The 26297-nt window shown below is 62.4% G+C and overlaps 2 protein-coding genes across 5 annotated transcripts; both read left to right on the forward strand.

The window, feature by feature from the left end:
- Positions 1–3836: 3836 nt before the first annotated feature.
- Positions 3837–18137, forward strand: UBE2J2 (ubiquitin conjugating enzyme E2 J2). Of its 3 annotated transcripts, none has more exons than XM_045548790.1 (7): positions 3837–4054; positions 8210–8340; positions 10655–10695; positions 14631–14733; positions 14822–14960; positions 15844–15924; positions 16487–18137. In XM_045548790.1, exons 2-7 carry the CDS (start codon positions 8210–8212, stop codon positions 16769–16771), a joined length of 780 nt encoding a protein of 259 aa, XP_045404746.1. In that variant the 5' UTR covers positions 3837–4054; the 3' UTR covers positions 16772–18137. The 3 variants fall into 3 exon arrangements, with proteins under 3 accessions (XP_045404746.1, XP_045404748.1, XP_045404747.1); XM_045548791.1 differs by having other exon boundaries at positions 3873–4235; XM_045548792.1 differs by lacking the exon at positions 15844–15924 and having other exon boundaries at positions 3853–4054.
- Positions 18138–19030: 893 nt separating this feature from the next.
- On the forward strand, positions 19031–25769 carry C1QTNF12 (C1q and TNF related 12). Of its 2 annotated transcripts, none has more exons than XM_045548793.1 (8): positions 19031–20798; positions 23311–23427; positions 23553–23664; positions 23758–23909; positions 24403–24511; positions 25104–25194; positions 25324–25402; positions 25602–25769. In XM_045548793.1, the coding sequence occupies exons 1-8, from the start codon at positions 20646–20648 to the stop codon at positions 25698–25700; spliced, it is 912 nt and encodes a 303-aa protein (XP_045404749.1). In that variant the 5' UTR covers positions 19031–20645; the 3' UTR covers positions 25701–25769. The 2 variants fall into 2 exon arrangements, with proteins under 2 accessions (XP_045404749.1, XP_045404750.1); XM_045548794.1 differs by having other exon boundaries at positions 23556–23664.
- Positions 25770–26297: the final 528 nt, after the last annotated feature.

Here is a 26297-nt window from a genome sequence, read left to right on the forward strand (position 1 = left end):
CCCTGGGCAGGGGTGACTGGGAAGGCAGGCACAAGAAGCAGCCCCCGGGTGGAAGCACCGATTTTATTACAAAGCAGCCCAAAGTCATTGGAGGTGCTGACTGGGCCCCTCCTGCTGCCTTCCAGGGCCGCCTGCAGCCCAGGCAGCTCTGCCTAACATGTGCACACACACCTTCACACAGGTGTGCCAGGCGTGTGGGCTTGCAGACACACACACACACACACACACACACACACTGCCATGTGGAAGCACCTCTGCTCCTGTGCACAAGCACGTGGGAGTCCAGAGTGGTGGGGACATGCCCCAGCCTGGACCTCCTGGGGACCTAGGAGGCCACGACCAGGCAGGGTGGTGGCCAGGCAGAGCGCCGGGCATGCTGGGTGCCTGCCCAGGCCGTGGTGTACTGCCTCCTGGGCCCGTGGGTGGCCAGAGGAGCCCCTCCCGCCATAGGTTTAAGAGTCAGGCTGAGACACTGAGGCCCCAGCAGGGCTAGTTCAGGTGTCAGGATCCCAAGGGGCCGGAACTTGGCCTAACTCCTGCCAGAGGCCCCCAAAGTGTTCCACGAGATGAGGCCAGCTGGCCCCCAGGATGCTGGACATCTTGTCTGCAGTCAGTGGCTGTCTGGCTGGCGTCTGGCTTGATGTGAGGCATCCCTAAGGCAGGGCTGGCCCTGGGCTAAGGCAGCCGTGTCCTGGCAGTAGCCCGGCAGCAGAGTGGGGCTGTGGTCTGAGTGGCAGCTCCAGAAACTCCAGCACAGAAAGGAGGGGAGAGCCGGACCACAGCTCCTGAGGCAGCCGTGGGGAGGGCCGTCGTGCACCCTCTCTGTGCTGGGACGGGGTGTGGCCCAGGCCGGTCCTGCCAGCAGCAGGACCCAGGAGGGGAGTTCTGGGCGTGGAGATGTGGGGCCCCCCTACCAGGTGCACCCTCCAGTGAGGCAGTGAGGCCTGGCCCTGGTCCTGGCTGGCAGTTTCTGCAGGGAGAGGAGAGGCTGGTGTTGGCCTGAGACCCCTTTGGATGCCCCTGTCCTCCCCGGCTCCTGGAACTCAGAGCCCGCTGTGCCCTGGCCTCTCACTTCCCTCCCACTCTCGTCCTGCCAGGCCTGGGAGGGGTGCCTGCCCGGCTCACACCACAGGTACGACCACAGGTGTCTGTGGCTCAGGGATGCTGGGCGGGGCGTATGCTCCCAGCACCCAGGTGTCCCTCGGAACCAGCTGCCCAGCCACTGGGATGGGCACTAATTGTGAGAACCACTTAGGGTCTGGCTGTGAAGGTGGCACCTGGTGCCCCAAGTGGGCACAGAGCTCACCTTCCTCACTGGATACTAAGACCATCACCTACCACATCGTGCACTAAGGGGACACATCACATGGTGAGACCCCATGCCACATGCTAGACGCACAGCACATGTTCAATCCACCACCACATTTGGGCCAAATCCGCTGTCTCCCAGCCGAAACCCTCAGCTAGATGGTATGCGGATGGCAGGGCTGTCCCCATCCCTGTCCCACTGGGGACTCTACCGTCCCGAATGACCAGACCCTCAGCCTGGTCCCAGGTTTGAGGGTGGGCAAAGGCCCTATCTCACCTCCGGCTCTAGGCTTCTGACCACCCAGCCCATTGGTGCTGAGGACCTGGGCTGGGATAAGGGAGCCCCTGGGTCCAGCCGGCACAGCCTCGGCTCTGAGGAGGGGTGAGGTCACCGGCCTGGCAGCTCTGGAGGGAGGCAGCGGCCACTGGTGATGTCCCAGGAAAGGGAAGTGACACTAAAGAAGAGCTGGCACCTGGTCCCTCCCAGGTGCAAGTCACAGCTCTGTCACTGGCCGCATGATCTTCTGAATTATTCAATCTCTCTGTTTCCTCAAGTGCAGGATGGGGCAAAGTGCCTCTCCAAGGTCGAGGCAGGGGCCAGCCGCTGCTGCTGCCGTGAGCGCTGTGGGCCAGTGGCAGGGGCCCCAGATTCAGCCCAGGCCTGGCGTCTGGCCTCCCGCTCTGAGCAGCTGCCTCGTGAGTGGGGATCGGGGCACGAGCTGCCCGAGGGGCTGCACAGCAGCAGAGAGCAAGGCGCCAGGCTCACTCTGCGCAACCTAAACCGGAGCAACCTGCGCCTCCCCGCATCACGGAGTGAGCTAGCGGGAGAGCCCAGCCTTGGGGAGCCCAGGTCTGGCCAGAAGGGTCTGGTCTAGCCAAGGGGCAGCTTGTAGGGAGCAGTGACCCCCTCGGCCTTCACGTGGGGGAGGGAGCCCTGGCCAGGGCAGGGGCACAGCCTCCATGACCCACGCTCTACAGTGCTGGCTGGAAGTCCCCCCAGAAGGCTAACCCCAGGCTTTCCTGCTGCAGAAGGGTGGCTCCTGCCCTAGGAGGCCTGGTCTTGGGGTTTGAGAAGGTTCCAGTCACCACCTGCTGCCAGCCCAGCTGCTAAGGTTATCAGCTCTGTGGCCAGAGCACTTGAGCCCGTGTCCCACTGACCAGGCTGCAGATGTGGGGCCGTGGTGTATTGGCAGGACCTGCTGGCCACACCTGTCTCAGGTGCCTTCTCCCCTGGGGTGTGACTCAGGTGTGCTCGGTGAGTGGGGAGCTGGGGGGCCCTGAGCTGAGCCCTCCGCAGCCTTCCTACCAAGATCCTGTCCGCTCCTGCGCTGTCTCTATGGGACATTTACTCAAGGACAAAGTGAGACAGGGGAGGGCCTTGACCTGTCCCAGGCCACGGCTCCTGGTGGTGGCTGAGAGTGTGCACAGGTGTGCTCGTACCTTCGGCTTGCATGGCCTTCCTGTCGTAACTTTCCACGCTCTAAAAGCAGCTCTGCCCACCCTGTTTGGGGACAGCAGGGCCGGGGCTAACATGTTTCCCGAAGGCAGCAGCAGCAGCTGGGGCCTGGTGACAGAGTGGACCAGGCAGACCCCTGACAGCCTGAGAGACACATGGGCACTCCTGGGTTTTGCCCCAGGGCCAGGGCCCAGCCCTGCAGCAGCTTCTCAGACCTGCCTCAGGTGCCCGGAGCACGGCCCCCACCTGCCCTCTCTCGGCCATCAGCTGTCATGTGGCCAGCCAGCTCGTCCCCCTGCGCTCTGTCCAGGCCGCCGTCTGCCACCTGCCTCGCAGTCCAACTCGGCGGCCCGGGCCCACCCCCACCGCCCTCCGGCCTCGCGCGCCCCGGCGTCGCCCAGTCTGGGCGAGGGGCGGAGAGGCCCGCGCCGTCCAGGGCCGGCTCCGGCGGGGCACCTGGCGGTGCTGGGGCGACCGCGCGCATGTCGCCCACGCGCCCGGACACGGGGCCCCGGGACCCGCAGGCGGCCGAGGGCGCGTCCCCGCCAGGCCGGGTGGGCCGTGGGAGCCGGAGGGACGCTCGGGCGTCCCCTCGTCGGACGCCGCCGGGTCGGGTCTCTCCCCCGCGGCGGTCGCCCTCCGGCTGGGACCGTCTCCCCGACGGCGCCCGCCCCCTGCGGCTGCTCCCTGTGCCTACAGCGGCCCGCCGGACAGCGCCGTGTCCGAGGGGCGGCCCGAGGGCGGGGACCGCACGACGAGACCAGCCCAACAGCTCGGGGACTACCCTGCGGAGCTACCCGCCAGTGCGCACGCGCAGACTATCTGGAGCGCCGGCCCGCGGCACTGCCCGCCAGTGCGCACGCGCAGATCATCTCCACCTGGAGGCCCGCCCCGCGGAACTGCCCGCCAGTGCGCACGCGCAGACCGTCTCCACCCGGAGGCCCGCCCCGCAGGGCTGCCCGCCAGTGCGCACGCGCCGGCAGTCCTCGCAGGTGCTGGAGCCGCGCGGCAGAAGGTGACAGAGACGTAGGCGTCGTCCGCCAGGCTGCCTAGAGCGGCCGACCCACCGAACCGCGCACCGGAAGCGGAACCGGGGCCGCGCCCCGCCCCGCGGGCGGCCATCTTGGAAACTGAGGCGGAGGCGGCGGCGGCCCTGCGGCGGGTGCGGCGGTCAGGTCCCGGCGCGGTGCGGCTCTCTTCGGAGCGGGCCCGACTCTTCCGCACCCTGCTCCGGCCTCGACCACGGCGAGCCTGAGCGCGGCGGCGGCCCACGCGCGGCGACGGGGAGAGGTGAGCGCGCGCGCCCGCCTGCGCCGGGGCCTCGGACTGCTCGTCCGCCCCGCGGAGCCGGCCGCAGCGGAGGGCCGGGGGCGCGGGGCCGCGGGGCCTCGGGAGACTCCGCACCGCCCGTCTCCGTTCGCTCCCGCCGCCCGCGGGCCCCCGGCCCAGAGCGTCCTGCGCAGAACCAGAGGTCGGTTACGGCGGGGCGCCCGGGCTCGGGGCCGGGTGGTCCACCCGCCAAGTTGGGGGCTTGGTTGGCCGCACGGCTGGGCCTCCCGCGAGAAGGCCAGCTGTTAGTTGGGACACTTGCGGGTACCTCCAGGACGAGCCAGCATTGACCTTGGTTCGTAAACGTATCCCGGGGAGTCTGTGTTGGCGGGACGGCGCTGCCGTTGAGCCCGCCGCCGCTTCAGCCTTGAACAGTTAGAACCCCATGTTGCCTCGTAAATCCCAACAGAAACGAGTGTGCCCAGGAGTGTGTCCCTGGGCGTAAACAGAAAGTCTAGGCGGTAAGAGGGGGAAGCCGGAGTCTGGCTTCACTGTGGGCCGGCCGGAGTGGGACTTGGGCCCTGAACCAAGACCTTAATCTGTGCCTGGCCTCGCTGTCCACACCTGCTAGTTACGGGCATCAGCTCAGCCTCTGACCAGGTGTGATCTAGTCTTCTTCTCAATGCACACCATTTAGCAGGTGTCTGTGTAATTCAAATACAGTTGCCAACTTTTTGCCAGACCCAGCTGTGAGGCAGCTAAAGGGAGGTAAGCCCACAACTTAGAAGGAAGGCAGCTCATACGTGCATAATAACACACAGGTCTATGTGTGGATACAGCAGTGGTTCAGGACTCTGCTTGATCCAGGCTAGTGAAACTTGGTGTAATCTGGCTTCAAAAGAGGGGAATTTGAGGATCTCTTCTAATTGAAAACCCCAGCAGATAGACTTCAGGCATGGTTGGATCCAGGTGCCCAGCACTTGCTGTCAGTAATCTGTGCACAGCTTGGCACTGCTGACTTGTGGCAGCTCCATCCTCAGGCAGGTGTGTGAGTGATGGTGGGGCTGCCTCCATCAACCCTGGGCCTCCATCCAGCCCGTGAAGCAGTCCTGGTGGAGAAGGAAGATACTTCCCTGACAGTCCTGGGCCTCGGTGTGTCACTGGCCTGTCTGGTCACCAGGCCCACGCAGGTCTCATGGTACAGCATCACCTCACCTGAGTTACCCATACTCAGAGCAGGAAGGAGATGTCCCAAGAAAGAGGAACAGGGTGGACAGGTGCTGGGCAGCCACAGCTTCACACAGTGCTGTGGGACCGAAGGGCCCCATGCCCTACGTGGTGACTCGGGTTCTTTCCTGCAGTTTGCATGTGTTAACAGTCTTTATGCTTTTTTTTTAACTGTCCACCCCCTTCGGTGTGATGCACCTTATGTCTTGTGTCTGTCAGGACTTATTTGAAGGAAACCTGAGGCACATGCTCTTCATGCTCTGTTTTCACATTTTGATTCGTTTGTGGTTTTTTATTTTTCTTGTTTTTCCTGCTGTCATATTTGGATGGGGAGAATTTGGAGAAACAGTCCCCTGAAACCTCCAGGAGGGGACATGAGAGCATCGTTCTGAGTGGGGCAAAGGAGGCAGAGTTGAGGAAACTGAGTGGTTGGATCGTAAATGTGAGTTTAAAGATCATGCCTCTCAGAGCAAGCGTGGGACAGAAATTTGCTCGTGACGGGCCAGGCAGGACCTATTTCACTTTTCTGTGCTTGTCCGCTAACTTTTTTTTTTAAATGTCCACTAACTGATGAAGCATCTGATCTGGCCACTTATTGAGTCCACATACAGTTGTATTTGAATTAGCCAGAGAGTTATTTTGCGTATGGTGGAGTGTTAACTTGAGGGTGAACATTTAGAAGGAAGAACAGGTCCTGCTTAGTGGTTCTGCCTGTGGGTTGTTGCTGTCTGTGCTGCGAAGTGTTGGCCTCAGGTGAGCTTCTTGGCCCATGTGGCTTTTCGAGCCAGGAGCTTGGTGACAACACTGTATGGAAGCACAGCCTTTCCAGACAGGACCGCGGCCCTGCTCTCGGTGGGGGCACTTGGGGCAGGGCCAGGCAGAGGGGCCCGCCCTTACCTCTGGGAGGCCCGAAAGGCCCTGCTTGTTGTGTTGGGTCCCGTGAAGGACCGAGTGGGAGGCGCTGGACTGGGGGAGTCGGGGAGGCTTCTGAAGGGGGTGGCCCCAAGCAAGCCTGGGAAGGGCCTCGGTGAGTCTCCCACCTGTAGCCTGGGCTGGGAGCAGCCATGAGGAGCAGGGATGGGTTAGTCAGGGGTTGGGGCTCAGGCCGTGTCAGAGGTCCTGGGAGTTGGGAGCTACGGGAGCCGCCTTGTCGGAGAGGTGGGCTGACGGGAGGAGGTGTCGATGGGGATCCTGAAGGGCTGTTGGGGGATGGTCAGAATTTTGTGTTGACTTACGTGCATGAGAGGACCTGAGACGGGAAAGGACTAGAAGCAGAGGTGCGTGGACCAACTGGGAGACATGGGAGGCTGCTGTGGTGGTTGGTAGGAAAAGTAACAGATCCTGCCTTAGGGTGGGTGGGACAGGAATGGGAAGGAGGGGAACAAGCCTTGCAAGGCTCAGGGACCCCAGAACAAGGAGCAGGGTCGGCACACCACGTGGGGGGGCCGCTGCAGGTGCCCTGGCTGAGCCTCCGGGGTACGAGTGAGCTCACCAAGCCCTGGTCCACCAGGAGCTGACACTAGGGCTGGGGGCGGGCGACGCTAGACCATCTGGTGATGGCGCCGTGAGGAGTCAGCCAGGCACAGGGGCCGAGAGTGTGGAGACCTCTCCCGCAAGCCTGCAGCTGCCACAGGGAACCCTGGGGCTGGGCGGGGTTGACTTCAGGTTTCTGAGGACTGGGAGGTCAGGTGGAGGTCACTGGCCATTGCTGATGGCCACTGTTGTCCAGGACCGCCAGAGAGCGCTGCGTGGGACGGTCGGGAAGCCTGAGTGTCAGAGTGTTGTTGGGAGGAGGAGTGTGCGGTGGCCTGGGGATGATGCTGCCCCGCTGCCCACGTCCAGCCTGCCCGTCCTGGCCCAGGGCGCATCTTCTGCTCTGTCCTCTGTGCCCCACCCTGCACATCCCCGTGTCCCCATTACCATATTGCGGACCAGTGGTTTCACGCTGTGTTTTTAGCTGCAGAACTTTTTGCCTTTCCACCTTAAGTTATGAGAAACTCCAGTATACGAGAGATCAAGCTGGAGCTATTTTAATGTCTGGCAGTGGGGAGCCCAGTGTCCCCGTCACCACCGTCTCCTCAGCTTCTAGAGCATAGCTGAGAGGTCCCAGGTCCCTGACCCAGTCTTTTCTGGCACCTCATTCCCTGTACTCAGCCTTCAGTGCCGTCCAAGATGTCCCCCCTGAGGCACCAGAGTGACTTTTCTAACAGAAGATGCAATCTGCCTCAAGGCTTGGGCCTAAAGCCCTTCTGGGCACTGCCCTGGGCTTGTGTCCCTGGCCAGTCACCTCCCCACCGCTCACTGTGCTCAGGCTCCTGACACAGTGACCAGTGCTGTCCCCAGGCACCCTGCACTCTGTGAGGCTCTGCCTGGAAAGCGTGGCTTCTCCTCTGCCCAGCCAGTGCTGCCCCTACTCTGGCCTCCAGCCGCTTGGTGGTGACCAGTGGTAAACGGGCAGCCAGCAGACTGGGGTGGGGCGGGGGGAGCTGGTCTGTGGTGTGAACACTCCATCCGTTAGTCCCCACTGCGCCCAGATTCAGAAGGTGCGCACGGCTGCTTTCGGGGACTGGGCCAGGCTGGCTTCAGCATGCCTGCCCATGGCCCTTTAAGTTTTTGTTTTTGTCCCCATTTAGATTCTTTGAGGATGAGAGTGGGGCTTTGGGCTTCTCTTTGTCTTGCATCTGTGCCATACTTGGCATGAATGACGGTGGTGGCAGGATAGATGGGAAAAGATCCTGAGGGCCTGTGGGCGTCCGGGTGGGTGGCAGGTCAGGGTGACCTGTGGGCTGTGACTCTGGGTGCCTGGCACATTGGGGCTGGGGCCTGGATGAATTATGGGCTGCAGAAATGAGAGCAGAGGAGTGTGGCTGCTGCAGTTGTCTGGGGGTGAGAAGAGCTGTGGTCCCATGTCTCTTATTCTCTGTAAATGTAAACATTTGTTTTTAATAGATGAGCAACAACAGCAATAAGAGAGCCCCAACAACAGCAACGCAGAGACTGAAGCAGGACTACCTTCGAATTAAGAAAGACCCAGTGCCTTACATCTGTGCTGAGCCGCTCCCTTCGAACATTCTCGAATGGTAAGCTCTACATCGCTGTTCACCCGTCTGCCGGCCCGGCTGGGCGAGCCTGCTGCTGCTGGTCATGGCATTGGGGGCCGTCCTGGCACCCTCCCCAGGTGTGAGTAGACACTGGGAAGCTCGCAGACACTCTCTGGTCTTCCCAGTAGACGGCATGCCAGGGACTCCACAGAGTCCTGTTGGACTTAGGCTGGGGCCAGAAAGAGGAGGAGGACTTGGGGTGTGCAGGGCTCACAGCTGTTGATCGTGTGCACCCTGCGAGTTGGGTACTTAGAGAAAAAACTGCATTTCTAGACTATCCCCCGCTACTCTTTGCTCTGGATGCTGACGGGTAGTCTGCCTTGCCTCAGAGCATTCGTGACGGGACCAGGGTCCTGACACCCCAGCCCCTGGTGCTGGCCCAGGCCAGGTGCCCCTGAGCCTTGGGCTGACAGTGAGAGGACCTGTGTCTTGTAAGCGTTCGTTTCGTGGTGGCTCTTTTGCCAAAGCACAGAGTTAGGAGACCACACACACCTCTACGGAAATGCTACCATTAGCAGGTTTTCTAGTGATTTCGTAAGAAATAAAGTGTAAGCCTGAGGTATTAAAAGAGCATTTTCTCTTTGTTTGAAGGATGGTTTATGTTCTGATCTTTAAAAAATACTTTAAATTTTTTTTAAATCCAGGGAGTAGAGATTTAACTGAGTTAAAGGTCTTCTCCAGATTGGACGGGGTCCCCTTCTGCAGCTTGCAGAGGAGGCCCGGGCCTGGCAGGTTCCCTGGGCAGCTTACCTGTTTCTTCCCTGGACTGTGGGAATATCTCACTGTGTAGGGAACCCCTCCCCACATGTGACTCTGTGGGTTGGGGGTCTCTAAGACCACCCCCAGGTTCAGTGATTCGCAGAGAGTACTCGCCGTTAACATTTATCACGGTGAAAAGGCATCACAGTCGGGAATGGGAAGAGACATGTGGGACGAAGCCTGTGGGAAACCACACACAGGCATCCGGAACTCTCTCTCGGGATGTGCTTAGCCCCCCAGCAGCGAGCTCGGACGGCCCATTTGACGCGCTGTCACCAGGGAGGCTCAGCAGACTCAGGGCCGGGGATTGTAGGGGGGCCGGTGGGCTCCCTCTGCCTGGCACCTACCAAAGTTCCAGACTCCAGAAGGAGAGTGAGTGGGTTTCCGCAGTAGGAGCACTTAGCAGTGAGCCCCTCTTACCAGCGGGGCTGCCGGGAGCCAGCTCAGGACTGCGGCGTCGGGCCTGCCCGGAGCACTCAGCTGAGAGAGGAAAAGGGCGTTTCCAGAAAAGGACTTGGATGAGCCGGGGGCCGCCGTGCAGGTCCTGCCCTCGGAGCCCCGCAGGTCCCCTCTTCTCTCTGCTGTCCGGGGCTGCTGGGCTCTACCTCAGGAAGAAGGTTTCTCCTTTGTCTTTTCCCAGTTGTCTCCGATTAGGCACAGAAATTGAGAGCAGTGACAAATGAAGGCCACGTTTCTGGGTGTGTGGTGTACTTAACTCTAAGCTACTCAGTTCGGGTGCATTGACATACGATCACAGCGTTTTATGAGTAAACATCAGCTAGTAGACAGCGTGTGTCGTGTGATCCCATTAATACTAAAATGACGTGCATAGGTGTCCTGGTGGCGAGGGGCATCTGCTTTGGGACGATGGCTTACGTGCTTGCAGTTGTGTCTGGGTTCTGGCATTTCTGATCAGTTTTTCTTTCTTCCCTGTGCTCTTCTGTTCTGAAAGTCTGTAACGCTCACGAGCTAAACCCTCATTTGTCTGTGTGGGGGCGTGTGGCATCTATGCTGCTCCTAGTCTGAGGTTGGGTTCTGAGGGGACGGTCAGCGTTGTCCCTCTTCCTCCTGCAGCACAGCCGCTCAGAGGTCGTTCCTGGTTTTTCCAGGGACGTCAGCACAGGGTGGGGGACAGAGAGCCGGCTCACGTCACTAGCTGTGCCTTGCTTTGCTACGTGTGTGATGTAAGAAACGTAAAGGGTACGTTTTTATAGAATAAATTTCCAAATACAGCTTCATAATGTGTTAGGAAATTTAAATTTCTTTAAAACTTCAGCTTAGTGAGTAGAAGAATCCTTGCCTGTCGTGTTGTGGGAACGGGGGAAGCTTTAGGAAAGGCGGCAGCAAGACCAAGGCCAGCAGGTGGCTGGGCACCTGCAGCACGAGGCGGGGCCGCGGAACTGCGCCGCTGTCCCCACTGGTCCTTCCCTTGTTTCCTGACTGTTTGTGGCTGTGGTGTGGGCGGGGCCTGTGAACGTAGATTCCGGAGAATCTGCCATCTCCAAACCCCAGGTAATTGTTTTCTCTTCCTTAGGCACTATGTCGTCCGAGGCCCTGAGATGACCCCTTACGAAGGTAAGTATTCTGCTCTGAGGCAGAACGAGAGGCAGTTTTTATATTCTGGATAGACTTTGCCTGTTAACCATCTTTTATTTGCAAATAACAATCTTTTCATTTTGGGTGTGCCTTTGTTAAATTGGACTCATTTGGAACTTATCCTGGTATTTCTCCCAAGCCCTAGAAGTGTTTGCTCAGAGTTTGGCTTTGCCGGTGTGTCTAACTCTCCAGGTGCTGTCTGTGAGTGTCAGCGTTACCAGTCCCCCTTGCCGTGGGGTTGGAGCTGAGAAAAACAGACTGGGGTGCACAGCGTGGAATGTGGTCTTATTCTTCTTCTGTTTCTTAAGACCAAGGTGAACGTTACTGAGGGAAAGGCAGGCGTATTTATTGAGTGCGTTGTCTGTGCTGGGCACTGCGAGTGTCCTTGATCCTCTGAACGGTCTCTGTGCTAAGCACGTCCCCCTCGTGGGGACGGGAACCTGAGGCTCAGGGTCTGGGCCAGGCTGGAGAGACAGTGCACCCGGGGACACCATCCCGGGGGCAAACCCAGGGCAGAGCGGGGTCCAGGTGGCCAGGGCAGCAGGCTGCTTTTCTGCCTTCCTGTGGGGGTTTGTGAAGGTTTCGCCGGCGAGGCGGGCGGCTACTAGAGCAGAGTGTGCAGTCCACTGTTTCCAACTATTGGGGAGAGTTGTGGGCAGTTACGAGTAGAAAAGGCCGAGCTCTCGAAGGCAGTGTGGCCGAGGTGTCACTAGCTGTACCCACAGCCTCTCCCTTAGCCCCGAATCCCAGTTCCAGGATCGTCTGGCCTGGGGGAAGCTCGTCCGCAGGGTGGGCGTGTCATCGTGGTGCTGATGTCAGACACTGGGATGCTGGGCTGCGGCCACGGGTCCCTGGAGAGGAGGGAGGGACTGGCTGTGGAGCCTCCTTACACGTATGTGTGCTGCCGAAGGCCTGAAGAACATGCACCACAGGGAGTGGCGGTTCTTTCTGGTAGATGGGATTGTGCTGGGTTTTTAATTTTTTGTTTTGTAGTTTTAGTATTTCCCAAATAGTGAATATTTATTAATTTTGTAACCAGACCCCACACCCTCAACAAGACCAGCCAGGGCTGCTGCTGGTGGAGATGAGCTGCCCCCGACAGGGCTGCTCACAGCAGGGAGGGGCAGCTCCTCGGGGCCTGGGGGCTGGCCGGTCACTTGTGCTTTCATCTTGTGCCCCCAGTGTGGACGCCTCCCCAGCGTGGTGCTCTGCTGGTCCCGGCCCCAGGCTGCGAAGGTGACCACGTGCCCAGTCTTCCCTGTGCGGGTTCCTTCAGGGGTGGACCCTTTCCTCCTCTCCCTCCCCACACAGCGGCAGCCCCCCTGCCACGTCTGTCGTCAGACCTCCAGGGAGCCCCTGCATCGCCACGTCCGAGGGGTTCTTCTCAGTCCTCAGTTTCCTGTTCTCTGGTGACGACCGCTTCCTCCCTGACACCGGGGTATTCCAGCCTCTCTTCCCACCTTGTGTGCAGCTCCCCTGCAGGGTCCACGCCTGTCTGGCGCAGGGAGGTTGCTGCAGGCCCGTCCTCGGGCTGGGCTCCCCGGCTGCTCGTGCCTGGCTTCTCCAGGCACACCTGTCCTGACAGTTCCAGAGTAGCTTCCTACAGGGGTTGCCACATGGTTCCCCTTAAACTAATCTTTAGATTTGACACAGTCCTATCAAAATCCCAATGAAGTTGTTTGTAGAATACATAAGCTTATTCTGAAATTCACGTGAAAAGGCAAAGGACATGCCTGTAATCCTAGCACTGTGGGAGGCCGAGGCAGGAGGATCACTTGAGGTCAGGAGTTTGAGACCAGCCTGAGTAAGAGCAAAACCTCGTCTCTACTAAAAATAGAAAAAGTAGCCGGGCGTGGTGGGTGCACCTGTAGTCCCAGCTACTCAGGAGGCTGAGGCAGGAGGATCACTTGAGCCCGAGAGTTTGAGGCTGCTGTGAGCTAGGCTGATGCAACGGCACTCACCCAGGTGACAGAGCAAGACTCTGTCTCAAAAAAAGAAAAAAAAAAAGGCAAAGGACCTAGAGTAGCTAGAACAATTTTTAAAAAGAAGAAAAAAGTGGAGTCGGGTTTCGAGACTTAACTCTGGCAATGAGGACCCGGCGGTGGTCAAGGGAGAAACACAGACCACAGGCCGGAACAGAGAACCCGACGCAGCAACGCAGCTCGGCAGCCAGCCGGGTTGGACAGAGGAGCGAGTGCGGCTTGGCGGGGGCAGCACAGCCTTTTCTGCAAAAGGTCTGGAGCAGCTGTGTCCACGGGCCAGTCGGAGTCTAGCCGTTGGTCCAACCCTTGCTTTTCTTTTTTTGGTGACAGAGTCTCACTGTGTTGCCCGGGCTAGAGTGCCGTGGCATCAGCCTAGCTCACAGCAACCTCGGACTCCTGGGTTCAAGCGATCCTCCTGCCTTGGCCTCCCGAGGAGCTGGGACTACGGGCATGCGCCACCATGCCCGGCTAATTTTTTCCTATGTACATTTTTAGCTGTCCGGATTATTTCTTTCTATTTTTAGTAGAGGCGAGGTCTCGCTCTTGCTCAGGCTGATCTGGAACTCCTGAGCTCAAACGATCTGCCCGCCTCGGCCTCCCAGAGTGCTAGGATTACAGGTGTGAGCCACCGCGCCCGGCCCCAACGGTTCCTTTCAAAGGACAAGTGGACGTTCCCAGTTTCTCACCTGTGAGGTCACTGGGGCTGTGGCGCTCGGTGCCCTTGTCTGGCCATCTCAGCCAGCAGGCGTTCCCTGGCAGGGAGGCAGGGGGGCGCCCACCTTCCTGCCCCCCCCCCCAGCTGAACTGGCGCTGTTCCTCGCTGTGGAACCCCACGTCCCAGTCTGTGCTGAGCCGAGTGTAGTGTGAGGTGCACGTTGCTGTCCGTGCTCCCTCGTCAGACGTGCACCTGTTCCCGGCTTTTGCTCATTTTCCACTTGGGCCTTTCCTTGTGGTCTCGGGTGTCCCTAGTGGCGTTTGTGTCATGCTAGCCTCTCACTGGCAGACTTGTCTGCACATCCCCCTGGCTTCAGAGGTGACCCTTGCTCGCGTCCTCCTTCCACTGTTGACACCACAGCTGTCCTGCCAGTCTGCGAGTGCCAGCCCTGGGGCGGGCGCAAGGACACCACCTTGATCGGGGTGGGTGGCGTAGAACTTCAGACTGTCGAGGTGACAGCCCTGTTTCTGGTGTGAGAAAGGCGGGTTCCATCGGTCCAGGTGGAGGTTCTGGTTGGGGACCTGTCACAGGACTCCCGATGGGCAGCCATGAGGCCGGGTGAGCCCCCAGGAGGGTGAGCAGCCCACTGTCTGTGCCTGGGCTGGGGAGGAGCCAGCCCAGCGCAGCACGTGGGGGAGGGGCATGCCAGGGCGGGCTGCGAGGCAGCGGGTTGGGAGTGGGGCCCAGACACCAGCAGGCGTGCCTGGGTGGCCTCGGGGTCAGGTCTGGTGGAGCCCGGTGGGAGCAAGAGCCTGGCCAGGGCACCTGAGTGCTTGGCGGGAGGGAACTGGAGACGCTACCGGCCAGACTGTCCAGCGAGCCAACGTGAGGTGGTGGCAGTTGGCAGGAATTGGAGGGTGTGAGTGGGGGGGCGTGGTTGTGTCTCAGGTGGGGCTTGCTGGCCGCTGGATGCAGCTGGCTGGGGGAGGTGGGTTGTACAGGAGAGGGGGAGTTGGCTGGGCCAGGGAGGGGTGACCTGGCCGGACTCGAGCTCCTGGCGCACTGGGGTCCCCGCAGGTTCCCTTCTGATCCTGCTCTCGTGAGGGGAGTATGGACGGTCCCGGAACAGAGGTGCGGGGGCAGCCCCTGAGCTGGCCTGGGGTGCACGAGCAGTGAGGATGCGGGGCCAGGCGGGGTGGCGGGGGGGCTGGGGGTCGAGACCGCGAGGACTCTGGCTGTGGATGGTGACAGGCTCTTTCCTTTTCTGTTTGATGCAGGTGGCTATTACCACGGAAAACTCATTTTTCCCAGAGAGTTTCCTTTCAAACCTCCTAGTATTTATATGATAACTCCCAGTGGAAGATTTAAGTGCAATACCAGGTAAGGCTTTGTGGGAGCTGTGTGCTGCGGCTGGCTCCGCTGCGTGGGGTGCGTGGGGGCTCCTGCTGACGGGGCCCCTCTCTCGCAGGCTGTGTCTGTCCATCACGGATTTCCACCCTGACACCTGGAACCCGGCCTGGTCTGTGTCCACCATCCTGACCGGGCTCCTGAGCTTCATGGTGGAGAAGGGCCCCACCCTGGGCAGCATAGAGACGTCGGACTTCACGGTGAGGTGTAGAGGCTCCTCGCGGGGGGCCCGCGGGGTGGCGCCTAGCTGCAGCCACGTGTCTGAGCTTTTCCATTTCTGAGATGTAGCTGCCTTTCTCCTCAGCAGGCAGACGCTGCGCAGGGTTTGCCTGTGTCCCCGCTGCCCGGGGACGGTGTAAAGGTCGCTCTGTCCTGGGCTCCTTGGCTTCTCCTTGGTCTCACGTCCTCTCTGCCGCTAGACCCTGCTTCTACCCCATCAGGCCCTGGCTGTCTGGACCTGCTGTCCACACCTTCTGGGGGCTCTGGAGGGGGTCGGGCTGTGGCAGTGCCTCTCCACAAATGGCAGGCCCTTATGACATCCATTTTCTTGTTAGCTTGTTATTATTTTTCTATTTTTTAAAATAGGAATGAAGTTTAATGTCATTAATTGATAATGAAGAGATAGGCCAGGTGCTGTGGCTCACACCTGTAATCCAGGCACTCTGGAAGGCCAAGGCAGGAGGATCACTTGAGCCCAGGAGTTTGAGACCAACCTGAGCAAGAGCGTCTCCACTAAAAATACAAAACTTAGCCGGGCATGGTGGTGTGCACCTGTAGTTTCAGCTACTCAGGAGGCTGAGGCAGAAGGATCGCTTGAGCCCCGGGGTTGGAGGCTGCAGTGAGCTGTGATGACACACCACTGTACTCCAGCCTAGGCAACAGAGCGTGACCCTTTTTTGAAAAAAAAGAAAAGAAAAAGAAAAGATAAATAAAGCTTTTTAGGACTGTAAGTTTGTTGTGAAGCATGAGCTTAAGTGCTTTCTGCAACATGAAGACCGTAGCTCTTGACTCTGATCTGTGTTCAAGGTTTTGAGAGAATTGGACCGAGCTTTCTGGTGATAATTCCCTTCTCTTTCTTCCTAGAAAAGACAGCTGGCAGCGCAAAGTTTAGCGTTTAATTTAAAAGATAAGGTCTTTTGTGAATTATTTCCTGAAGTTGTGGAGGTAAGAAAGTGAAAGTTGGAAATCAGTTTTTCTTTCCCCTCTGTTAAAAACACTTTGTTTCAATTCTTTCCAAAGAGAAGATGTGTCCCCGAGGGATAGCAGGCCTCTCGAGGCTGCAGTCCAGAGGGGTCTGCCCAGGGCTTCCAGGTGCACACTGGCGGGGAAGAGGGCTTGGGGGCATCTGTGTGCAGAGCTGGTGGGGGCTGGCTGGCCTCAGGGCCACCCCAGGTGGGCGTGGAGGATCTGGGTCATGCAGTGAGGGCTGGGCACCGACTGGGCATGTAGCGTGTTGTGTGGGTCTGGCGTGGAGGCTGTGGCGGTGGGTGGGGCCTCGGAGGCTCAGATGCTGGGTGCCATGAGCTGAGTGCTGAGGCCACGAGGCCCGGGCTCAGGATGGCCGCAGGCTCCCTCCCCCACCTGTGCAGGGGGCCGCGGCTGAGCCTGCCCTGGGTGTCGGGGTCTGACACGGGGAGAACTGCCTCCTGCGCTCCTGAGGTCGGGAGTGGTCCTAAGGGAGCCGGTTCATTTAGACCAACCGTCATTTTTTGCATTTTTCTCCTAGGAAATTAAGCAAAAACAGAAAGCACAAGACGAACTGAGGAGCAGGCCCCAGGCGCTCCCCTTGCCAGACGTGGTTCCGGATGGGGAGATGCACCATGGCCAGAACGGGATGCAGCTTCTCAACGGGCACGCGCCGGGGGCCGGCCCGAACCTTGCGGGGCTCCAGCAGGCCAACCGGCACCACGGACTCCTGGGCGGTGCCCTGGCGAACTTGTTTGTTATAGTTGGGTTTGCGGCCTTCGCCTACACAGTCAAGTACGTGCTGAGGAGCATCGCGCAGGAGTGAGGCGCATGGGAGCCAGCCCCACGGTCGCTGTGGAGGGACGCCGGGCGCCAGAGCTCGACGTGGGCAGGCCGGACACGCTGCCGAGTGCAGGCGGACCCGCCAGATGCCTGGGTTTAGCTTTTTAAAAACCTTAAAAGGAAAGCAGAAACCAAAATGTGTGATTCAGATTTGGAGGCGGCTTGAGGTTCTCAGCCCCCTCTCTCGCCGCCGTGTCTGTCGGGCTGGCGTGGAGGAGGGCCGCTCACACTTTGGTTTTTACAGCTTATTTCTTGTATTGTCTTTAGACCTGTTTTAGTAAACCTGTTTTTCATTTCATTAGATTTGGTCACTTAGAAATATAAAGCTCAATGCCTGTCAAACACCTAGTGCGTCGGCAGGCAGGAGCCAGGGCCTGGTGGTGGGGCCGGCACGCGCGGCCCCAGGCTTGGCGGGGCCGGATCGGCTGGCCAGCGACAGCCACGGACGGGGGGCCAGGAGGCGTGGGATTTGGTGTCAGCACTTGAAAATGTGTTTATGGTCAGTTAGAATGAAAACATTCTAGAAAGCGCTTGTTCATTTGTTCGTTTTGTTTGTTTTTGCTAAAGTAGAAGTTAGGAACCTGCTTACTCTGACCGCTAGGGGTCACCCTTGGCTCAAGCAGCAGCTGGGCGTGGAGGAAGCGGGTTGGCTTGTTAGGGGACAGGCCCTGCGTGCCGCGGCGTCACCCCAGCCCTGGCCTCCCCCGAGCTCTGGGTGCTGCGGGAGCTGGGTGTCCTCAGGTACCTGCAGAGCCTCCTCTCCTCGTTCTTACGTCCTCCTGTGCCGGCGGAGGGTGAAGACCCCAGGGCCTCGTGGAGATCCCCTCAATAGGAGGCCCTGATTCTGTGCACTTGGGGCTCCCTCTCTTTGGTCTGAGCCCCCTGGTTGGCCTTGCAGGCAGGTGAGCGGGTTCCTGCCCCTGCTGGAGCAGGTGTTCGCTCTGCACGGAAGAGCCCGGAAGGGGAAGCCTGCCTGCGTGTCCGAGTGTGTCGAGGCTGGCGTGGTCTCGGTGTTGGGACCCGCGGCGCCCTGGGTTGCTGAAGTCTTCCCTTTTTTGTGTTTGTGTTTTATGATTTCACCTGCACAGGAGACTCTGAAGAAGCATCACATTGTCTGAAAAAACTTACGTCTGTGCGTGGGGCTGTGTCCAGTGCTGGCCACGGCCAGTCATCGCCGGGAGGGCCCCCTGAGGCTGAAGCCGTCCCCGTCCCAGGGCAAGCTATAAAACTGAAGTGCAGCCGTATGTGTTCATCTTTGACTTTGCTTTTTAATCAGTTTATTTAAAATTGCTCTAATTTACCATTTGTATGTATTTAATCCACTCTTGTGAAAAAAATCTTTAATTATATTTTTGTTCGTAATTTCATGCTGTGTCTGTGTTGGTGGAGATGGCTGTCCACCTCGGGCGGCTCAGAGCCAGGGTGGCCTGTGAGTGGGGTCACACCTGCCTGGCCTGGGGACGGCGTGGCAGCCCCCGGCGTGGACGTGCACAGTGGCAGTGGGAGCTGCCCTGCAAGCCCTGCTGCGTTCTGCGCTGGGCGGCAGCCCTGCCTGTCCGCAGCCCGTCCCCAGAGTGCTTCTGTGGCTGGAGTCGGTTCCAAATCCTCGGTGTTTCCTGAGGCTCTCAGGAGGCAGGATGTTAGCAAATCTCGTTTGCCTCACACCTGCTGTTTCCCTCTGGGGGTGAAATCTCAACGTCGACAGCCCGGGGTCAGCAGACGAGAGGGGTCTGTGCTGCCTGCACGGGACGCTGCCAGGACCCAGAGTAAAAGATGATCTTTGACCTGTTGGACGGAGCACATCTGACCCTTCGTCCCTACCACCCTTCCCTGGAGGAGTCGGCCTCTCTGTCCCTGTGTGGCATCTCCGGTGGGGGGGCAGTGGGTGTTCGGCGTGTGTCCGGCCAGCACAGCGGACCCTTCAGCAGCCAGTCTGTGCTGTGAAGTCTCACAGAAGTTCACGTCTGTGGACAGCGGCCGTGGGGGGACGTGTCCCCCGAGCACTCCAGCGGCCTGTGCCTCTCCCGGGAAGACTCCCCCGGCAGCCTTTGAGAACTTGGCTGCCAGCCAGCATGGAGGGTCTGGGCCCGAGTCCCGAGGAAACTGCCTCCCCTGGTCAGTGGGCAGGATGCCCTGCTGGGGGCTGTGTCCCAGGGCCCCATGGGCCTTTGCCATTTCCCCAGGGTGTGGGGGTGTCGGGTGTGGGGGTTGGGGGCTGTGGGGGGTAGGGAGAGCCAGCAGCCGGACCTGAGCTCTCCTGGGGGCGGCCCTGGTGCATGACTCCGGAGGGTAGGACCATTTTATTAGTTTTCTAGATCGCTCTGGCACTCACTGGAGGGAGTGTGGGGAAGGGGACTCCGAAGGCCGTGTCCCCCTGCAGAGCGCTAGCTGAGTGGCTGGTTCTCTGGAGGGGACAGGAAGCTACATCCCTCCCAGGCCTTGGGGGCAGTGAGGCCCCTGTGGCTCCTGCCCCCTGTGACTGGGCCCTGGGTCCAGCCTCCCAGGCTGTCGAGTCACAGGGAAGCATGTTGCCAGCAGGTGGCACAGGAAAGTAGGGTCCCACACCTGGGGGGGTCTGGTGGCCCTGGGCGGGGGCCTCGTAGGCTAAGGCACTGGCCCGCCCCTACCTGGTGCCCTGAGACTGGGTTGAGGGGTATGGGGGCCGCCTTTCCTGACCCAGGCGGGGGGCCCAGGCGGGGGTCTTGTGCCGTGTGGGCTGAGGGCCCCTCCCCGGGGATTAGAGGCTTTAGCAGTGACTCTGGGGGTGCCAGAGTCGGCCTCTCGGTCTTGTCCCCAGAGGTGATGTTTCTACCTGAGGACCAGGAGGGTGAGGGGTGGATGGGGTCCCTGGTGGGCACTTCCCACACGTCTTCCCCACCCCAGTTTTGTCCCGGGTGGCTCTGCCTGGGGCTGGGGTCTCTGCTCGGCCACCTTCACCCTTCTCTGCTGGTGTCTGGAAGTTGGGGAGGGTCTGGAGCGTTCTGTGCCGTCCGCCAGGGCTGGTGTGCCCACCCTCCTCGCGGCTGGGCTTGAGGCAGCTGCTGCTCTCTTGCCGGCTGTTCTTAGCTGTGGCCCATACCCGTAGAGGGGCAGCCGGCAGCTCAGCTGGGGGTCCTGGCTCAGGCTTCTCGCCCCACCCGGACCCCCACCTCTTGGCCACTGACCTCAAAGGGCTTGGCCTGGCCCAGGCTGGGCGCCTGGTGAGTAGGGGCTGCCCTGGTGCCCAGGGCCCCGCCTTTCCCAGGGGCAGGGCCCCAGCCAGGCCTGCGGCACCCCCAGGACCCTGCATCTGGGCCCGGGACTTACAGCAGGGCAGGGGCACACGCAAGGGGGCCTTGACTGGCTGGGCCATGGGAAGGGGCTGGGGACTCTGCACATAGCTGGTGGGCAGGCGTGGTGGGGAGCAGGTGGGGGAGTGATCCCACCGTGCTCGGGCTCCACCCCTGAAGGGTTGAGCGTGAGGTGCCCGGCTCAGGGGGAGGGCGGGAGGAGGGATCCACAGACGGCTCCCTGGGCCAGTAGGACCCTCTGGTCTGGCCAGGGGTGGGAGTGCAGCCCCTCCCACGGCCCAGCCCTGTGCTCCTGGAAAGAGCCAGACGGTGGTCAGGGGAGGAGTCCCTGCCCCCTTCTCGCTGGAGCCCTGGGGGTGTGGGGAGGAGGCAAGGCTTCCTGGGCTGCTGCTCAAAGAGAGTCTCGGGACAGGGGACAGAGTGGGACGGAGCAGTGACCTAGCGGGACCGAACACTGTGCCTTAGTGCAGCCACTCGTCATGCACCGGCAGCAGGGCGCACCCTGGGACCTCACCCCCGCGCGGCTCTGAGCTCTGCCGCTGTGCGGAGCCGCTGCAGGCCGGATCCATGCAGCGCTGGGCCTGGGCCTGGGCCGTGGCCCTCCTCTGGCTGCAGCTCACACTGCTCCGGGGCGTCGGGGCGCGGCGGCAGCCCAGCCAGCACGTGGAGCCCCCCAACGCCACCGCAGCCCACAGCGAGCGGCTGCTGGGCGCCCCCAAGGTATGCGGGCCGGGTGCACGTGGGCACACACTCGCCAGCAGCTGGTGTGGGGCTCACATGTGTCCCGCGGTCTCTGTCCCTCCCGGCTCTGTCCCCCCGGGTCTCCCTTCCTGATCCTTTGACCACAGGCCGGGTCTCGCTGGGGGTCTGCTGTGGCCGGACTGGGCTGGACTCTGGGAGACCCTCCCCCAGCCAGCCCTTTGCCCCCAGAGCAGGCCGGGGAGGGGTTGGGGGAGGGAGGGGCTTCCCCCCCCCAAGAGGCTGCACCTAACCCTTTGGAGACTGGGACCTGTCACCCCAGAGCTACCTGCTTCTGTTAGGTGTAATTGCTAGTTCAGGGGGGTGGGGGGGAGGGGCCCCAGGCAGCCTGCTTGGGGCTTTGCCAGGCCCCGTGCTGGGAGCCCTGGTGCCCCACAGCTTGTGCGCCGGGCATGCCAGGGCCAGCAACCCTGCGCTTCCTGGGGGTGCCGTGAGGCCGGCACCCCCATGCACGGGAAGTGCTCTGCCCGTGGAGTCCTCAGGCCCCAGCCTGTCTAGGATCTTCTCGAGACTGGAGACCCCTGTGCCTGTCTCACACCTGGGCTTCTGTCTTGGGCTGAGGGTCTCTTGAGGGGTCTTGGAGCATGGCCTGGGGCCTTTGCTGTTGCCATCCCTTGTCGGGGGCACCCCAGGACTGGGAGGGGAGCAACCCTGCAGTCCCCCAGCCCTTGCGCCTTTGACCCTTGCCTCCCTGCTCCCAAGGGCGTCTCTGTGGTGTCAGCTGCCGCCTGGCCGAGCAGCAACACTGGAGCCTCAGGCCCATTTTCTAGTCTGGGGACAGCCAGGCTGCAGCCCTGACAGCGAGGGGGGGCGGTCCTGCTGGCGGGAGGGCATGGTTGGCGGGGTGGGGCCGGGCGTGCGTGCAGGACTGGGACCCCAGCCAGCCACCAGGGGTGGGGGGAGGCACCCACCTGCACCCTTGGTGGCGGCCCCCTCAGCACCCAGGGCTGCCCCTTAGGGAGAGGGCCGGGAGCAGCCTGGGGACTGATGGGGGGACAGGGCTGTCCACCAGACAGGGACCCAGGTGTGGTGTGCGGGATGCCTGCTCTTCCTGCTGAGGTGGGCCCAGTCCCCATCTGCTCCCGGATGGCAACTGCCGTTGGCCCTCCAGGGCCACCGGCCCCTGTGGCACGTCTAGCGGAGATGGTGGCCGGGGGAACTAGCAGACCCCCATGTGTGAGGAACTGGGTGTCTTCGAAAGCCTTTGTTAGCTAGTGGGGCCCAGGTCAGGGGTGGGCCCCCCCCCGGGATAGGGGCCTGTCTGGCCCACTGGGGTGGAGCCCCCCACCCTCCCCCCAAACCCAGCTCTCCTGGTTTAAGGCCGGAGCTGACCTCAGACAGGACCATGCCCTGGGCCAGGACTCCTTGGCACACCCTGGTTGGGGGGCCCGGCCGGCCCTGCTAGTTTCCTGCCCTAGTCCGGCGCACAGACTTCCATGCTCGGTCTCTAGGCCACACTCTCCCCAGCCCAGCCTGTCGGCAGGTCTCCTCCTCTGACCCCGGGGCTGGAGGCAGAAACCAGGCCTAGGAGGAGCCCTGGGGGGGGGGGAGGGCTGGGGGCAGAAACCAGGCCTAGGAGGAGCCCTGGGGGGGGGGGCTGGAGGCAGAAACCAGGCCTAGGAGGAGCATTGGGGGGCTGGGGGCAGAAACCAGGCCTAGGAGGAGCCCTGGGGGGGGGGCTGGGGGCAGAAACCAGGCCTAGGAGGAGCATTGGGGGGCTGGGGGCAGAAACCAGGCCTAGGAGGAGCCCTGGGGGGGGGGGCTGGAGGCAGAAACCAGGCCTAGGAGGAGCATTGGGGGGCTGGGGGCAGAAACCAGGCCTAGGAGGAGCCCTGGGGGGGGGAGCTGGGGGCAGAAACCAGGCCTAGGAGGAGCATTGGGGGGCTGGGGGCAGAAACCAGGCCTAGGAGGAGCCCTGGGGGGGGGGGCTGGAGGCAGAAACCAGGCCTAGGAGGAGCATTGGGGGGCTGGGGGCAGAAACCAGGCCTAGGAGGAGCACGGGGCGGGGGGCTGGGGCAGCAGGGCCCTGGGGCCCTGGGTGGCTCTACCCCAACCCTTGCTTGAGCAGTGGCCAGTCAGGCCGCAGCCCGAGGAGGGGGGCCGGCCAGAACACAGAGGTCCCCGGCTTTCGCTGCCCGAGCTCGGGGCAAGGGCTTGTGCCCCCCGCCCCCAGCCTTGCACTGGCTCTTGGCCTGGCGCCATCTCTGGGATGCTCAGAAAGGCTCCTGTCCTGCCCGCACTGCCCCTGCCCCCACTCCGCCAGGCCCAAGCCCACTTCAGGCTCCAACAGAGGCCTGGAGCTCCGCCTGCCTGTGCCGCTGACATGGGGATGTCTGGGTGCTGAGTCCCTCAGGGTGGCCCGAACGGCCTGCGCCCACTGCCCTGAGGTTCCCAGGTCTCTGCCGGGCACAGTGGGGACAGGGTCCAAGAGGGCCTGGTGGTGACCACGCTGGCCCTGTCCCCTGCCCTGCAGCCTTCCAAGGCCTCAAAACCTGAGGTCTCAGATGCCCACAGGACGTGGCTGAACTTCGTTCGGCGGCCCGACGATGGGGCCTTGAAGAAACGGTGCCGAGGCCGGGACAAGAAGTCGGTGAGCCCCGGGCTGCGTGAGGCCAGCCCCTCCTGGCCTCGGCAGGGTCTGAGCCCCGGGCAAGGGTGGCCGTGCCTCCCACCGGGGACCCACTGGGACCCTCACTTTCTCCTTCCTCCTTCCAGCAGGGTCTCTCGGGTCCCCCAGGGCCTCCTGGACCACCTGGGCCCCCGGGGCCCCCCGGTGCAGAAGTCACTGCAGAGGTCCTGCTGCAGGAATTTCAGGAGATGCTGAAAGGTAAGGCTGCCCACCCCCCCGGGGCCCAGGAGGCCCCCCAGGGCCAGAGGTGCTGCCCGAGCTGACCCTCTGCTGCCACTGTTCTCCCCACAGAAGCCGCCAAGCGCCGGTTCTCAGGGCTGCCGGGCCCGCTGCTGCCCCCGGGACTGGGCCTGCCGCCGGTGGACGAGGCCTTTCGCTGCCGGCTGCGCGGCCCCCAGCTGGTGGACAGGAGGACCCTGGTGGAGCTGCACGGCTTTCAGGCCGTAAGTGGGGGCTTGGGGGCCTCTGGAGACATCAGCTGCAGGGGCCGCCGGGGTGCAAGGTGCTGGGTGTGCCCCCCACAGGCGGGATGAATCCGTGGCCACCACTGACAGTCACCAGGCACATACGTGGGTCGGGGTCCGGGGGGCACTGGGTGCAGAGGGTGAGGGGTGGCCTCGGTCAGGTTGGAAGGACCTGTGTGCCCAGACCCCACCTTATGTCAAAATTGGGGCTGGGGTCCTGGGCAGCCAGGGGCAGGGAGACCCTCCCTGTGCAGGCCTGTGGGCCTTGTCTGCCCCTTGGGGCCCAGAGCCTGTGCCCTGAGCCCAGGTGGGCGTGGATGCGGGATCAGCCCTGTCCTGCCCACTGGTGAGAGCTGGGACCCCAGATCAGGGGCCGTCTGTCACCAGCACCTCCCCCAGGCCGGTTTGAGGGGAGGGTCCCGGCCCTCAGCCCTCGGCCCTCGGCCGGCCACTCAGCTGCTGCCCCTCACAGCCCACTGTCCAGGGCGACTTCCTGCGGGGGTCCGGCCTAAGCCTGTCCTCGGGCCGATTCACAGCTCCAATGTCCGGCATCTTCCAGTTCTCTGCCAGCCTGCACGTGGGTGAGCCTGGGGACCTTCCTGGGTGGGTGCCCAGGTCCCATCAGAGAGCTGCCACGCCCTGGACTGGGCGTGGGGCCACTGGCTCCTGTCCTCTGGGGCGTGGGGTCACTGGCTCCTGTCCTCTGGGGCGTGGGGCCACTGGCTCCTGTCCTCTGGGGCGTGGGGTCACTGGCTCCTGTCCTCTGGGGCGTGGGGCCACTGGCTCCTGTCCTCTGGGGCGTGGGGCCACTGGCTCCTGTCCTCTGGGGCGTGGGGCCACTGGCTCCTGTCCTCTGGGGCGTGGGGTCACTGGCTCCTGTCCTCTGGGGCGTGGGGCCACTGGCTCCTGTCCTCTGGGGCGTGGGGCCACTGGCTCCTGTCCTCTGGGGCGTGGGGCCACTGGCTCCTGTTCTCTGGGGCGTGGGGCCACTGGCTCCTGTCCTCTGGGGCGTGGGGCCACTGGCTCCTGTCCTCTGGGGCGTGGGGCCACTGCGGTGCTCCTGGGCCTCAGGTCCTCCCTCGCCCCACCCGGCAGCCCTCCCACACCTTTCCGGGGCAGTATGCCCTGAAGCCCCCGCCCCGTGCACCACCCTCCTGGGGGCTCTCTCCACAGACCACAGTGCGCTGCAGGGCAGGCCGCGGCCGCGGGCCCGGGGCACGGTGCGTGTGCTCGTCTGCATCGAGTCCCTGTGCCATCGCCACGCGTGAGTGAGCCCCTGGGGGCGGGGTCCCGGGGGGGCTTCTAGAAGGAACATGAGTCCGCAGGGGTCTCTGGGCACCGAGTGGTCTGGGCCCAGACTCCGCCTCACCCTGGCCCTGTGGTGCTGTGCCAGGTCCCTGGAGGCCGTCTCGGGCCTGGAGAGCAACAGCAGGGTCTCCACGGCCCAGGTGCAGGGGCTGCTGCAGCTGCAGGTGAGGCCGGGGGTGGGGGGGGGGTCCTGGGTGCACTCGGGCACAGGCCACACAGCGGGCGGACTCGGGGCCTGGGAGCCTCAGCCTGGCACCTCCCGGCCAGTGCGAGCAGGAGGGCCGTCAGCCACGTGGTGGCTCAGGACCCCTGGCTGCCGGGCTGGGGCCACCGCGTGGTGAAGTGCATGGTGGCTGCTTGCAGGCTGGACAATATGCTTCCGTGTTCGTGGACAACGGCTCTGGGGTGGTTCTCACCATCCAGGGCGGCTCCAGCTTCTCCGGGCTGCTCCTGGGCACATGAGCCATCGCGGACTCGTCTCCGAGCACCCCGCTGACACTGTGGTCCCCACAATAAACAGCCTCAGCCCTCCCTGGCGCCCTCGGGCACGGCCTGGTCATTGTGTTGCCGGAGGTGGAGGCCCCCCCGGCTGCTGAGGTGGGGGGGGGCAGCAGGGCGCTGTCCATGTGACCCCAGAGCGCAGAGTGTGGCTGCAGGTGCCGCACACGCGGCCTCGGGACAGACCTGTCCAGCCAGGTGGGGGTGGGGTCTGCTGAGCTCCCTCCGGGCAGCCCCTGCACCCGCTGGGGGCCGTGTTCATTCTGAGGACAAGGACAATGTCCATGCTGGTCCCTGCTCAGCCCTGCCCATGGCCAGGGACCTCCCCCCACCCCAGGGCCTGGCCAGCCTTGGGGGGCAGTGGCTGCGGATACCCCAGGCCCGCGAGGCCTCGGGGCCCTGGACTCCTGGCGGGCTGGTGGCAGCAGGGGGTGGGGGTGCAGTGAGCAGGGAGAGCACCTGTGTCCTGTGGGGCAGGGGTCCCTGCACTCGGGGTGCCCAGGAACCAGGCAGGGTGTGTGAGCCACGCACAGGGCTGTGCTCTCTTGGGCAGCTGGAGGG

Source organism: Lemur catta, chromosome 3 (genome assembly GCF_020740605.2).
Source record: "Lemur catta isolate mLemCat1 chromosome 3, mLemCat1.pri, whole genome shotgun sequence".
NCBI lineage: Eukaryota > Metazoa > Chordata > Mammalia > Primates > Lemuridae > Lemur > Lemur catta.

Bases quoted from the DNA above. Each gene is read 5' to 3' on its own strand.
- UBE2J2 (XM_045548790.1), top strand. From the start codon at position 8,210: ATGAGCAACAACAGCAATAAGAGAGCCCCAACAACAGCAACGCAGAGA. The intron at 14,734-14,821 runs GTAAGGCTTTGT...CCTCTCTCGCAG, and splicing joins AGATTTAAGTGCAATACCAG to GCTGTGTCTGTCCATCACGG. The intron at 14,961-15,843 runs GTGAGGTGTAGA...CTTTCTTCCTAG, and splicing joins TAGAGACGTCGGACTTCACG to AAAAGACAGCTGGCAGCGCA.
- C1QTNF12 (XM_045548793.1), top strand. From the start codon at position 20,646: ATGCAGCGCTGGGCCTGGGCCTGGGCCGTGGCCCTCCTCTGGCTGCAG. The intron at 23,665-23,757 runs GTAAGGCTGCCC...TTCTCCCCACAG, and splicing joins ATTTCAGGAGATGCTGAAAG to AAGCCGCCAAGCGCCGGTTC. The intron at 25,403-25,601 runs GTGAGGCCGGGG...GGCTGCTTGCAG, and splicing joins AGGGGCTGCTGCAGCTGCAG to GCTGGACAATATGCTTCCGT.